Source organism: Staurois parvus, unplaced genomic scaffold (genome assembly GCF_062004578.1).
Source record: "Staurois parvus isolate SC_StPar_1 unplaced genomic scaffold, SC_StPar_1.0 ptg000580l, whole genome shotgun sequence".
Taxonomy (NCBI): domain Eukaryota; kingdom Metazoa; phylum Chordata; class Amphibia; order Anura; family Ranidae; genus Staurois; species Staurois parvus.
Genome location: NW_028318376.1, coordinates 2,529,416 through 2,543,479, shown reverse-complemented (window position 1 = coordinate 2,543,479; position 14,064 = coordinate 2,529,416). Strand labels below are relative to the sequence as shown.

Sequence of the window (14,064 nt, the reverse complement as noted above, 5' to 3'; positions counted from 1 at the left end):
CACCCCGTCACTGTGATTTTCCAATGTGGCAGGGGTTAATACAATTAAGGTTGTACTAAGGCTGTCACAGGCTTTCATTAAGAAGGCCTGATTATGTCTGCCCTTTCCGCCCAGATCCGCCATTCATAGAAGCCATATTACAGCGTCTATGTGTTAGAGATTCTGTACATAGCCCTGCAGAACAGACAGGCCTTCTCTGCTAACAGGAAACTGGAAACATAGTATAGAGAAAAAACATAGAGTTCTATCATAGATGTAGCTACAAACTTGTAAACACTTCCATCTACTGGTTGAAGAATATATCACTACTGAACACTGATACTGATGTAGTAGTTGTACAAAAATACATGAACATTGTTTTCCAACACTATGAAGGGAGAATGGACAGATGATGGATAGGTCCTCCTCCTCCATTCACAGCTCCTGTTTCATTCGTGCAGTGCATTTTCCCTTTTTTCACATGGTAATACTGCCAGTAGTACACTTCCTGTCATAGAGCGGTATTATTCACTCACTGTACTGTATCTATGGAGGAGCAGCATTATCAGTCCAGGATATTCAATATGTTCTGCCTACTAAACACCCCCTCACTTTCTCTCTGTTACATGAGTGTTCTGTAGTACATGAAAGTGAGCTGATAAACTTGCTTGAAATTAAACTGCAGAGTACACAGAACATAATTTCTGGCAGGATTTGTGCAGTTATCCAAAAGATTTAACAAAACTTGTTCAGTGTTATATGTTACAGACTAAAAGGGAGCAAATAAAAATTCATTGTTAGGGTTTACAGTGCAGGACAGTGAGTTATTGGGTACTGAAATGCATGCTGGCCAGGTCCTTACACTTAGAAGTTGCCAACAGTATCATCCCATAGACAGTATTTTCAGAATAGGTATTGAACGATAAAGCTGGCCATACACAGATTTTTTTTTTTCGTGTAGCCTGTCGCTGTGCCTATTGTATTCTAATAGCTGGCAGTAGCGGCTTTCAATACATAAACCGCATTTGCGTGGATGCAGCCATAGTTTAGCTAACCTTCCCTTCAGTTTGTTAAATTTTTTTTAATTGAAGGATGTTGGGCAGGAGGGTGGCAGTAGGGCCACCTATGTGGTGAAATTTGCGTGGTTCATCAGGAACTGGAGGAAATTTGCTTAGTGTATGATCAGCTTAGGAGTGTGCTTCCTCAGGAAACCTTTAGAGTGTTTCTTTTACTCAGTTTTTAATTATTCTTTTTTCAGATATTGAAAACTGGTATATGAATGTAAAACTTTGTACATTATATGAAAGTGAATTTGCATGGCAGTGATTATAAAGCCTAGTTGGATTCATTAACAAGAGTTATATCAACAATGAAATGTCAAATCAGATGTACAATTGTAAAATCTGCATGTATTATTTACTAGGGGAAGATTCTTGGGGCTTATGCACACAGGCACCTGGGGCCATACAGTGTAAAGTTTGGGCTTATTTTCCTGCCACCTCATAGACATGAATGGCTGTATACAATTATACGTTGATGATTGCATAAACTCGTGCACGCATACAGAAATCAAACCCAGGACACTGTCACTCTGTGTTGAAGGTTTTACCTCTGTACATGGGTTTACAAAAATACCAGTGCTTGTTGGCATACAGCTGCTTACAGCTATTCATGTCTATGGGGCAGCTCTACACAACACCTGTGGCTCTGAGACAGGGAAATACATACACTATATTGCCGAAAGTATTGGGACACCCCTCCAAATCATTGGATTCAGGTGTTCCAATTACCTCCATGGCCACTGGTGTATAAAATCAAGCACCTAGGCGTGCAGACTGCATCTACAAACATTTGTGAAAGAATGGGACACTCTCAGGAGCCCAGTGAATTCAAGCATGTTACCTTGATAGGTTTCCACCTGTGCAATAAGTTCATCTGTGAAATTTCCTTGCTACTAAATATTCCACAGTCAACTGTTAGTGGTATTATAACAAAGTGGAATCAACTGGAAACAATAGCAACTCAGCCACGATGTGTGTAGGCCACATAAGATGACAGAGCAGGATCAGCACTAGCTGAAGCGCACTGCGCAAAATTTGCCAACTGTCTGCAGAGCCAATAATTAAAGACCTCCAAACCTGGTGTGGCCTTCAGATTAGCACAACAAACAGTGCATAGAGAGCTTCATGAAATGGGTTTCCATGGCCGAGCAGCTGCATCCAAGCCTTACATCACCAGGTGCAATGCAAAGCGTTGGATGCAGTTGTGTAAAACACGCCACCACTGGACTCTAGAGCAATGGAGATGTCTTCTCTGGAGTGACGAATCACGCTTCACTGTCTGGCAATCCGATGTACATGTCTGGGTTTGACGGTTTCCAGGAGAACGGTACTTGCCTGAAGGCATTGTGCCAAGTGTAAAGTTTCGAGGAGGGGGGACTATGGTGTGGGGTTGTTTTTCGGGAGTTGTGCTTGGCCCCTTAGTTCCAGTGAAAGGAACTCTTACGGCGTCAGCATACCAAGACATTTTGGACAATTTCATGCTCCCAACTTTGTGGGAACAGTTTAGGGATGGCCCCTTTCTGTTCCAACATGACTGCGCACCAATGCACAAATCAGGGTCCATAAAGACATTGATGAGCGAGTTTGGGGTGGAGGAACTTGACTGGCCTGTACAGAGTCCTGGCCTCAACCTGATAGAACATCTTTGGGATGAATTAGAGAGGAGAATGCGAGCCAGGCCTTCTCGTCTGACATCAGTGCCTGACCTCACAAATGCCCAACCGGAAGAATGTTTAAAAATTCTCATAGACACACTCCTAAACCTTGTGGACAGCCTTCCCAGAAGAGTTGAAGCTGTTATAGCTGCAAAGGGTGGGCAAACTCAATATTGAATCCTATGGACTAAGACTGGAATGCCATTAAAGTTCATGTGCGTCTAAAGGCAGGCGTCCCAATACTTTTGGCAATATATAGTGTATATCCTTTATGTGGTGCACTCCCAGGCGATCATGTGCATGAGCGCTTACATGAAAAAGGCCATTTTACTTGTTCCAGTTTTCATGAATTTGTGAATGTAAGTAACTGGTCTGTATTGTTTTCCATTATATACAGTAGGCATTCCTTGAATATATCTGTACTGATTACCAGCTTGTATCACAATACAAAGATGACTGGGTTAGAAGCTCCTTTTAGTTTTTTGGGGGTTTTTTATTGTTGTTTCCTTTATTTTGCTTCTGGTTGCTCTATAACTGGGACACGAGATGAGTTAAAATCTCCAACAGACACACAAAAGACAATAATTGGAAAGTTTTTAGTAAAGTAGGGGATATATAGAACCTTTCTAAGGTTTTTACTGCTGTGTTACATTGAGAGATTTCCAATAGCGGTTACCAATTTTTAGTGTGGTGCTACATATTGTATATTCTGTATATTCTCCATTTTACATTAAGTAGTAAACCTGTCACAAATGGAGTATATTAAAAAAAAAAAAAAACAGGTGACATTCTGCAATAAATTTAGATATTGAGGGGTGAAAATGTATGCAAATCTTGAATTTTCTTCTTTTCAGGTTTGCTCCTGCCCCATCTTTTTGATCTTGCATCCTTTATTGTGATAAGCACTCTTACAGACCAAATGGAAACTAAAACTATATATTTATGAAATTACTGGTCATTGTGATATGGTTTTCAATGTAGGTAACCTCTGCTCCCCCGTTTTTGACCATATGGCAAATTTTTGTTTCCCATGTATTTAATTCATTTTAAAGCTCTATTTGCTTTTTAAAGTGTTTCTAAACCCACAACAGTAAAATCAATCTGTATATGTAGTAAAGCATGCTTGTTTTATTCACTGTGGACCTTAAGCAGTTAATCCTCTGCATTCTGTAAAAATGATGTTTAATCCTGTCTTCTCCGATCCTCCTCTTCTTCCACTGTCCCAGACTCATCTCCTGATAGAACAGATACTTGGAGGCTTTTTTCTTGGGATTGTGCATGTGAGCAGCATGGGGCCTATCAGTACTGTCCAGACAAAGGGTCAGGGGTCCTGCAGTCTCATAACACAGCAGAGGAGAATGAAAACTCCTACAAGCTTTAACCAGTGCTCTGCTGGACACTGATAGACATCTCAAGACTGCTCTAACTGCTGATGAGAAAAGGCAGTTTATATTTACTAGAATAATTGGATTTTCATGCTCTGTGTGCTGTGGAAGACCAGATATAGTGAATGCATGGTGCTGGGTTTAGTAACACTTTAACTGAAGAAAGTAATAAGATATTTGCAGAGCAAAATTACGTTTTTACTGTTTTTTACTGCTATCTGGGGCTCCATTAGAAAGGATTTCCCTAAATTAGGCTTCCTTTACTTGGTCAATTACCTGCATGCCCCAGATTCCAGCGGCAAAAATTAGCAGACTCTTGCAGTTGGGATGATATGTGTATGCGAACAGTAGTGATCACTGAGCTACATTCACACTGCTGGTGTAGGCCACTACCAATTGCAGAGGCAAGGGGCTAGTTGTGGCTGCTGACCCCATGCACTGTACTGACATGCCACTTGCGGCCGTAGCTATTCCTGCACAGCCAGCAACCAGTTGTGGTGATCGCTGCTGGAGGGACACAAAGTGCCTTCATCAGCAATCACCGAAAGTAATTGCAAGCTGTGCAGAGAGTTGCAAATAGCTGCAGCCGCTGGCGACATGTCATTATAGTGAACAGGGCACCTCGTCATGGTTTTTTCATAGTATACTCAATTTGTGACAGGTTTACCCAGCTGCTCATAGCAGCAGTAGGAATCAGAAGATTCCTGCTGCTGCAATTTGCAGCGGCCTAGAACGCTGGTGTCAATGTACCTTAGCCTACAGAAAGTAATGACAGGCCAAGAGAAGCTGTCTCTGTTGCATGTATGGGGAAGGATAGAAACCCTTTCAGCTTTTTTTTTTTTTCTTCACTTTTTCACCTTTGTCTATGTGCAAATTTTCCCTTCTCTGCTGAATCCACTGCCAATGTGACGGTTAAAGAGGAAAACTATCTCCAATGGATCCCTGTATACCAGTAATAACCTGACAGGGGTTATAGTGTCCTTCCCCACTTTATTTGAAAGTAAATTAAAAAAAAATTTTGATTGTACTTACACTTTAAGAAAAAAACATACTTCATTGCAAAGAACTTTATTTTGTAATACAAATACTAAGCATACAATTGCTTATTAGATGTTTTTCATTTGATGTGAAGAGCTAGAATGATTACTTGCACCTTTTGCAAACCGCAAATACTGCACCCCTAAAAACAGACATACTGTGTATAATACGTATCATATAATAATATACTGTATGAAACCTATCAGGACTTCAGGAACTTAACATGTACAGTCTGGAGGAAAGATGAAAAAGGGGAGACATGACTGAAACCTTTAAATATATCAAGGAATGAATAAAGTTCAGGAGGGCAGTATTTTCAATATGAAACCAAAATCAAGAACACGGGATCATGATTTCAAATTAACTGGAGGAAAGTTAAAGACTAATCGTAGAGAGTGTTATTTTACCAAAATAGTAGTTGATGCTTGATCTAGACTTCCAAAGTCGTAGTGAGTCAGTCAACAGTAAATGAATTCAAACATGCTTGCTATACTCAGACAAGAAAAAAAATAATACACTGCTCAAATAAATTAAAGGAACACTTCGAAAACACATCAGATCTTAATGGGGAAAAATATCATGCTGACTATCTATACTGATATGGACTGGGTAATTTGTTAGGAACCTAAGGATGCCCCATCGTTTGATGGAAATTAAAATTTTTAACCTATAGAGGACTGAATTCAAAGACACACCGAAAACTAAAGTGAAAAAATGATGCAGCAGGCTAGTCCATTTTGCTGAAATTTCATTGCAGCAACTCAAACTGGTACTCAATAGTTTGTATGGCCCCCACGTGCTTGTATTCATGCCTGACAATGTTGGGGCATGCTCCTAATGGGATGACAGATGTGGTGTCATGGGGTATTTCCTCCAAGATCTGGACCAGCGCATCACTGAGCTCCTGGACAGTCTGAGGTGCAACTTGGTGGCGTTGGATGGACCAAAATGTGATACCCCAGAGGTGCTCTATTGGATTTAGGTCAGGCGAGCGTGGGGGCCATTCAATGGTGTCAATTCCTTTATCCTCCAGGAACTGCCTGCATGCTCTCGCCACATGAGACCTGGCATTGTCGTGCATCAGGAGGAACCCAGGACCAACTGCACCAGCGTAGGGTCTGGTAATGGGTTCAAGGATTTCCCGATACCTAATGACAATCATGATGCTATTTTCTAGCCTGTAAAGGTCTATGCGTCCCTCCATGGATATGCCTCCCCAGACCATCACTGACCCACCACCAAAACAGTCATGCTGAACGATGTTAAAGGCAGCATAACGTTCTCCACGTCTTCTCCAGACCATTTCACATCTGTCACATGTGCGCAGGGTGAATCTGCTCTCATCTGTGAAAAGCACAGGGCGCCAGTGGTGGACCTGCCAATTCTTGTGTTCAATGGCAAATACCAATCGAGCTCTGTGGTACAGGGCAGTGAGCACAGGGCCCACTAGAGGATGTCGAGCCCTCAGGCCACCCTCATGAATTCTGCTTCTGATTGTTTGGTCAGAGACATTCACACCAGTAACCTGCTGGAGGTCATTTTATAAGGCTCTGGCAGTGTTCTTCCTGTTCTTCTTTGCACAAAGGAGCAGATACCAGTCCTACTGATAGGTTAAGGATCTTCTACAGCCCTGTCCAGCTCTCCTATAGTTACTGCCTGTCTCCTGGAATCTCCTCCATGCTCTTGAGACTGTGCTGGGAGATACAGCAAACCTTCTGGCAATGGCACATATTGATTTGCCATCCTGGAGGAGTTGGACTGCCTGTGCAAGCTCTGTAGGGTCCAGGTATCATCTCATGCTACCAGTAGTGACACTGACCGTAGCCAAATGCAAAACTAGTAAAAAACAGTCATAAAAGATGAGTAGGGAAAAAAATGTCAGTGGCCTCCACATATAAAACCATTCCTGTTTTGAGGGTCGTCTCTTTGTTGCCCGTCTAGTACACCTGTTGTTAATTTCATTAACACCAAAGCAGCTGAAACTGATTAACAACCCCCTTTGTTACTTAACTGACCAGATCAATATCCCAGGAGTTTCATTGACTTGATGCTATACTCTGATTAAATAGTGTTCTTTTGATTTTTTTTGAGCTGTGTATATTCACACACACACAATATATGTAAAGGAACAGATCCAATGGACCACTTGGTCTTTTTTTCTGCCATCACTCTTTTGTGTTTTTATGGTTCTATATTTGACTCTAATTTGTATTAAATATTGGAGCTGGATTTTGTGGATGTGAAAACAACATGGTGGATTGACATAGATGGTCACACAAGTGTGATGTATTGCTATTTTCAAATGTAGGGGAGCTATGGTAATTAAGAGATTTGAAATATTGTCTGGTTCAAAAAAGCTTTTCTACCTTTTCTTTGTCTGGCTTTACAAGTTCAGAATGACAGGTTCTGCTTGGAGGATAGAATCAGTGATGGTGTCAGAACAATATTAACATCTATGTAGTTCAGTGTCTTTGTATCTGTGCAGTTATATTTCTCTGTTGTACAACATATCACTCTTCATAAGCGGTCGTTCACATTCACACCATAGCTCTTGCAGTAACATTGGATTTCATTCCTACTTGAACCCCCAACACATACAGTATATTGTATACAGTGCACTGTATGCACCCTCGTGTACAAAGTATATGGTGTTCTTTAATGTTAAACAGGATGCTGTCCCATTTTGCATGTATGGATAGACCAGTCAAAATAAATAAGCTACCTTCACAACATACAACTACATGAAATTTTGTAAATCAGACCCTTAGCTGCAAACTGTACACAAAGGACGCAAGAGAAAGACAGTTGGAGGCTTCTTTCCCTGGAGTGGGTGGGCAGGAGGAAGAGTGCTATGAGTTGGAAGATGTTATCAACCCAAGTATAACATTATCTTTTTAGTTTGATAGGCAAGGGGCCTATTGTCTACCTTTTTCTTATAAAAATAATCCTATTAGTAACCGGTTCACAGTAGCAGGGTGTTTTTAAAAGTCAAGTCTGTCCAAAGCTGCTTTCAATAATCCCAGTAGAGGTGGTCTTGTCCATTAATGATATGTTGGCATTATAGCAAGCCTGAGTGGGAAAAAATGCAATTGGTACTACTACTATTATAATTGTTTAAGAACAGTCTGTTGACTGGTATACATTTATCAAATGGTGATATTTTCTTTAATACAATAATTAAATATAGTTTACTCATCACTAGGCATATCACGGAATTGCTTTCTTTCTTTTAAACAATTATCACTCATCATTTGGATGAATCTCAAGCACATGCAAACGCTGCTTCCCACAACATTCTGTACAAAATATTTTTTTCCAACTGCAGTACATTCAGCTTCCAAAGTAAATATTTGAAGATATGCTTTACCAAGCTTGTTAGATAATGTTTGTGCAAAGTAACTGCACCAATGTTTGATCGATACTTCCATACAGATAGAATGTAGGCACAATTATGACCCTTTACAGCTGCCATGGTGATCTCTGTAATCTCTGTCAATTGCTGTATCAAGCTCACTTACAATATTTTTATAGGCTAACAAATAAAAATATTAAAGGGAAATTTTACCCATAACAACTTTATCAAAAATAATTTTTTTCAACAAGGAACATACATTTCTTATTAATAATTATGCTACCAAAATTAGTGTGTGCTGTAAATTGCCTCCAGTATTGTTCCTGTTTCTTCTTCTTGGAGGTTGCCATTTTGCTGAAGCCCTGAAGAGCAGTAAATCTTTAGGCTGTCAGCAGATTGACCTCTACATTTTCGGCACAGTGCCAAAAAGTAAAGAGCAACTGAGCATGTGCAGATCAGGGTGAGACAGCGTATTACTGCGTTTTAAACAGCATAGGCAATTATTTTTAATGTTTTACATAGGTATACTTGCAAAAGGAGCCAGCCTGAAGTGATCTAGCAGGACTTCATTTTCTGACTAAAGTTCCACCTTAAGGTCGATTTATAAGCATGATGCTAACTTCTGACACTCTCTATTGCTTCTCACTTCTTAATTCTTGAGTTCTTTTTTTGTAAACCATAGCTGGCCTAAAAAGGCAATGCGTTTGCAACAGTACCTACATGTTGATGATTCCAAGTACCTGTGTTAGTGTTCAGAGCAATCCTTGTGGAACCCTTGGATTATAAGGACAGAATGCACATAAGGACTCTCCAAAGTGAGATTAAACCTTGTACCACCTAGTTTTAAAACTGGTTAGAGCCTCAATAGGAACTCAGTAGGACAGGTGGCCCTGTCAGCACCTCCCAGATCCACCAAAGTCAATTTAAAAATCGACTTGTAGAAAATTGTTGTACGAACTGTACTGTATTTTATCAGATGTCACTTTTTTGCAGTATCCAGAAAGTTGCAAGTGTTGTAGCTGTCTGAATACAATAACCAGCAGTTCAGATTCCTCCATCCACGCAGTGTAGCTTGGATGGAGGGATATATTGATTTTTCTCATTCAGCCTTTGAAGCTACATGAAATAATTCTACACATATATGGCTAGTCTTAATGTTTATTTGGAGAGAAGTTGTAGCACTGTGTAGCATGGTCCTAGGAATCCAGTGCTGTACAGGGAAAGAGAGATTGATTTGAACACAGGTACATGCAGGTTCCACAAGGTTCATACATTTACTTTAAAGTGCTGTTAATAGTTTTTTTTATGATTTGTTTTTGTGTGTGAGTGTGTGTGTGTAAAAACATACCTAGCCTAATAGGGTTTTTTTTTCTGCCCTGTGCTAATCAGCTCTCACTGTTACTTGAGTTTGAGCCCATTCAGCCTTCTACAATGAAGAGTTCGTATTTGTAAAGTGCAGACTACAGTAACAGTAATGACGCATTTATAACATGCCATCCCTGGTTTCTGTATCTGCTTTTAGGAAGTTGTTTATTCGCAAATTTCCTCAAAGGTCACAACAAATGATCTAAAACCTGACTTCATTAGGTTCCTAACAGCTTAGAAACACCTGCTGATCGTTTATATTAGAAGATTGGCATCTGCTCTCAGGGCCAGTTCACACCAGGAATGCGCTGCTTGCTCCAGTACTATTCATATGTGGTATGATTTGAGCCCATTCATTTTGAATGGGCTTAATCGAACTGGACTGCACCAAAAGTAGTGCATGCACTACTTTAAAAAACATGTTTTAGCAAGATGGCATGGTACTTCTGTACTATGCTATCCAGTGCAGGGAAACACACTGCATTTACAATCTGCATTTTGGGCATTGTTAACTTACCATTGACACCCGCTGCAGATCATAAATGCAGTACATTTTAAATGCGGTGCGGGAAACTCAAGGATTGTAGGTTTTTCATACTGCATTCTGCCAGAGTTGTCAACTTTTAAAATTAATTTTCTTCACAATGCTTATTGAGGCTTGTTTTAAAATGTTTTATTGCTAGTTTAGAATAGAGTGCATGATCGGGCAAAGGTTTACTTTTTTGTATATTGATCTATAACAGTCAATGAAATGTCTACTTTGCCCAAGTCAGTCCCAAACAAGTTGAATTCTTATTTGTCACTGTTAGTTACTAACCTTAAGAATTGGCTTTTAAGGGTAAGACTTGCAGGTATTTACAATTATAAAGCCTTTTAATCTAAATTTAGCCTTAATTGTATTAGTTATACATGCACTTTTCTCAGTTTTACTGCCTGTTATAAATAATTGGATTATTTTTAAAAATTATCAAACTGAGGTCTCATATGTACTTTAAAAAAGTCTGAAAATTTTGGTATGTAGTGATTGAAAAAAATATGGTTAAGTAAATCACTGCATACTAAACCTTCAAAATGTGGCCTGGTCATAAAGGTTTTGATAACCCCTGGACACAACAGGGTTAATATTATTTTTATTGCTATTATTATTATTATTATTATTATTATTACTATCATTATTATTATCAAGACTTTTCTTGTTAACTCTATTGTACAACTTGTTATGGTGGCTAAACATTTGGTATAGATAATCATGAGTGACCTGAAAACAAAGTTTTGGAATCCTTCTCACTTTTAACAACTCCAACTCAAATAGTAGAGACAAATCATTAGGTGTCTGCCTGTGATTAAAATGCTCTTTTCCGTTCTATGTAAAATAAATGTATAACTAATAATTTCCTTGTTTTTTTTTTTGCACTTTACCTAATGCTATTTTGACTTGCTTATTCTCTTTTTGTGACCGTTTTACATTTTCTTTGTAGGTTTTGGATTACATACAGTTAGTGCAATTTATGGAGAAACAATCAATATACCTTGTGGTCAAGATATAACGGAAGACCTTCTATTTGGGAAATGGAAATATGTAAGTGTTTTATTTTTTCTTGCAGGAAAATAACTAGACTCTCAATTATTATACAGTATTTATATAGCGTTAAAAGGTTTGCTCAGCGCTGTACATTATAGTGGGGGACAGAACATGAGACAATACAGTAACAAAACAAAACACGAGGGTGTCGAGGGCCCTGCTCTTTCGAGCTTACAGTCTAAGAGGGAGAGGATAGTGGTACAGGAGGAAGTGGCCGTGGAGGAGATCGGCTGTTAGGTGAGGGCGGGATAGGCTTCAATGAAAAGATGAGTTTTCAGGGTGCACCTAAAGGTGAGGAGGGTAGGAGACAGTCTGATGGATTGGGGTAGTGAGTTCCAGAGGATGGGGGAAGTCCTGGAGAAGTCCTGCAGTCGTCCGTGGGAGGTGGAGACCAGGGAGCTAGAAAGTATGAGGTCTTGTGAGGAGCGACAATTACGGGTAGGGTGGTATTTGGGTATCAGGTCGGTGAGGTAGTTTGGGGCAGCATTATGAATGGCTTTGTATGTCTGTGCTAGTAGTTTGAATTTAATGAGTTGGACAATCGGGAGCCAGTGGATGGAATGACAGAGGGGGGTGGCAGAAGCGGAGCGGTTAGTAAGGTGGATGAGTGTGGCCGCTGAGTTCAGGGTAGACTGAAGCGGGAATAGCCTGTGATGAGGTAGGCCGGTGAGAAAGGAGTTGCAGTAGTCCAGGCGTGAGATAATAAGGTAGTGAACGAGTTGTTTAGTAGTGTCTGGGGTTAGGAACGTACGTATTTTGGAGATGTTGCGGAGGTGCAGCCTGCATGAGTTTGCCAACGATTGGACATGGGGTTGGAAGGACAGGTTTGAGTCTAGAGTGACACCTAGGACTTCGGCTTGCGGGGTGGGACTGATGGTGGCGTTGTAGGTCGTTATAGAGAGGGTGGGGGGAGGGCACGGGCTGGGGGTAAATCAGGAGCTCGGTTTTGGAAAGGTTCAATTTGAGGAAATGTAGTGACATCCAGTCTGATATGTCGTTCAGTAGGTGGGTGATACGGGCGGAGACTGAAGGGGTGAGGCGAGGGGGGGAGAGGTAAATTTGCATGTCATCGGCGTAGAGGTGATAGTTGAAGCCGTGGGAGTGTATTAGTTTGCCGAGGGAGGAGGTGTAGATGGAGAAGAGAAGGGGCCCGAGGACAGAGCCTTGGGGGACCCCAACAGAGAGGGGGAGGTGGTAGCATTATAGGTAACGCTGAAGGAGCTTTGGGATAGATAGGAGTAGAGCCAGGAGAGAGCGGAATCTCTGATGCCGAGGGAGTGTAGTTCATTGAGGAGGGGGTGGTCAACTGTGTCGAAGGCCGCGGAAAGGTCAAGGAGTAAGAGGACTGAGTAGTGGCCATTAGCTTTGGTGGTTAGCAGATCATTAGTGATTTTGAGTAGGGCGGTTTCGGTGGAGTGTAGGGGACGGAAGCCAGACTATAGTGGATCGAGGAGGTTGTTGTCAGTGAGGTGGGAGCTTAGGCGATTGTAGACTAAGCGCTCAAGGAGCTTGGAAGTAAATGGCAGCAGGGAGATGGGTCTAAGGTTGTTCAGGTCGGTGGGGTCCAGGGAGGGTTTTTTGAGTATGGGGGTGATGTGCGCGTGCTTTAGGGGGGAGGGGAATGCGCCAGTAGAGAGGGAGAAATGGAAGATGTGGGTGAGGGAGCGTAGGATAGAGGAGGAGGGTGACCAGAGGAGTTGTGTGGGGACAGGGTCAAGGGGGCAAGTGGTGAGGCGGGCTTCTGAGAAGACCTTAGTGACCTCCTCAGTGGTAGCAAGGCTGAAGGAGCGGAGTGTTGGGGAGGTTATAGTGTGTGGGATGTTAGGTGTGGTGGGGGGTAGGGTGGTTGCGAGGTCAGAGGAGGGGAGAGTTGATGGGGTTATAGTGGGAGGGAGGCTAGGTAGGTTGAGCATTGGCAATGTCCTTACGGATTGCGTCGATCTTATTTTGGAAGTGATTGGCAATCTCGTGGATGGTGAATGAGGTACTGGCAGACAGTTACTGAAAAGCAGGAACAATCAATGAAATACAAGGGCGTCCACTAATACCCAGACAGTTCATTGAAGCCATCTTCTGCAGTGGTAGATGGGGCCTGTAGTTCTGCACAGCTGCGCTGTTTTTAAATTGTGACAGCTGGAGTGGGAAGAGGATCCCTGCCCTGTTGTTACCATGGGGGTTTGGGAAGGGTGATGTGGTGTTGCTGCTTTAGTAACATGTTACATATTACACCCTAAATAGAGATGTAACATGTTACTATAGGTAAACTTGGCCTTTAAAATTAATAGTTTTTCATTTTTGTTCTGATTAGGATTGTAGAAGCCCTACACAATCATGCTAATTCTGTTTTGAGTTATAGGTGTAATGCAGCAGTCTTAATGTAAAATATGTTTACCCTAAACACATTATCAAAATCTAGAGTTATGTCATTTATTCGCTGACATATACAATGCTGTTGTTAATCTTGTTGTCCAGACTCTTCAGACTCTTAAAGCTGAACTCTAGGCAAGAAACTGAATGGAAATGTGAAATCTAAACATAGGCTCCATTTTGTTTGCCATAGAATTTGTATCTCTATTCAGCCAGATTTCTGTGCCAGACAATCCTTCAAAACCACTGCAACAGATTGATCAAGAATGCATGCCTACCT

At 41.2% G+C, this 14,064-nt stretch overlaps 1 protein-coding gene across 2 annotated transcripts in view; it reads left to right on the top strand.

Annotated features, from left to right (window-relative positions):
• ALCAM (activated leukocyte cell adhesion molecule) overlaps nt 1–14,064 on the top strand; it is a 179,874-nt gene that overhangs the window by 68,988 nt on the left and 96,822 nt on the right. For both annotated transcript variants that reach the window (XM_089692248.1, XM_089692249.1), the window contains exon 2: nt 11,314–11,414. In XM_089692248.1, the coding sequence (XP_089548374.1) occupies nt 11,314–11,414 (101 nt within the window). The remainder of the gene's footprint in view (nt 1–11,313; nt 11,415–14,064) is intronic.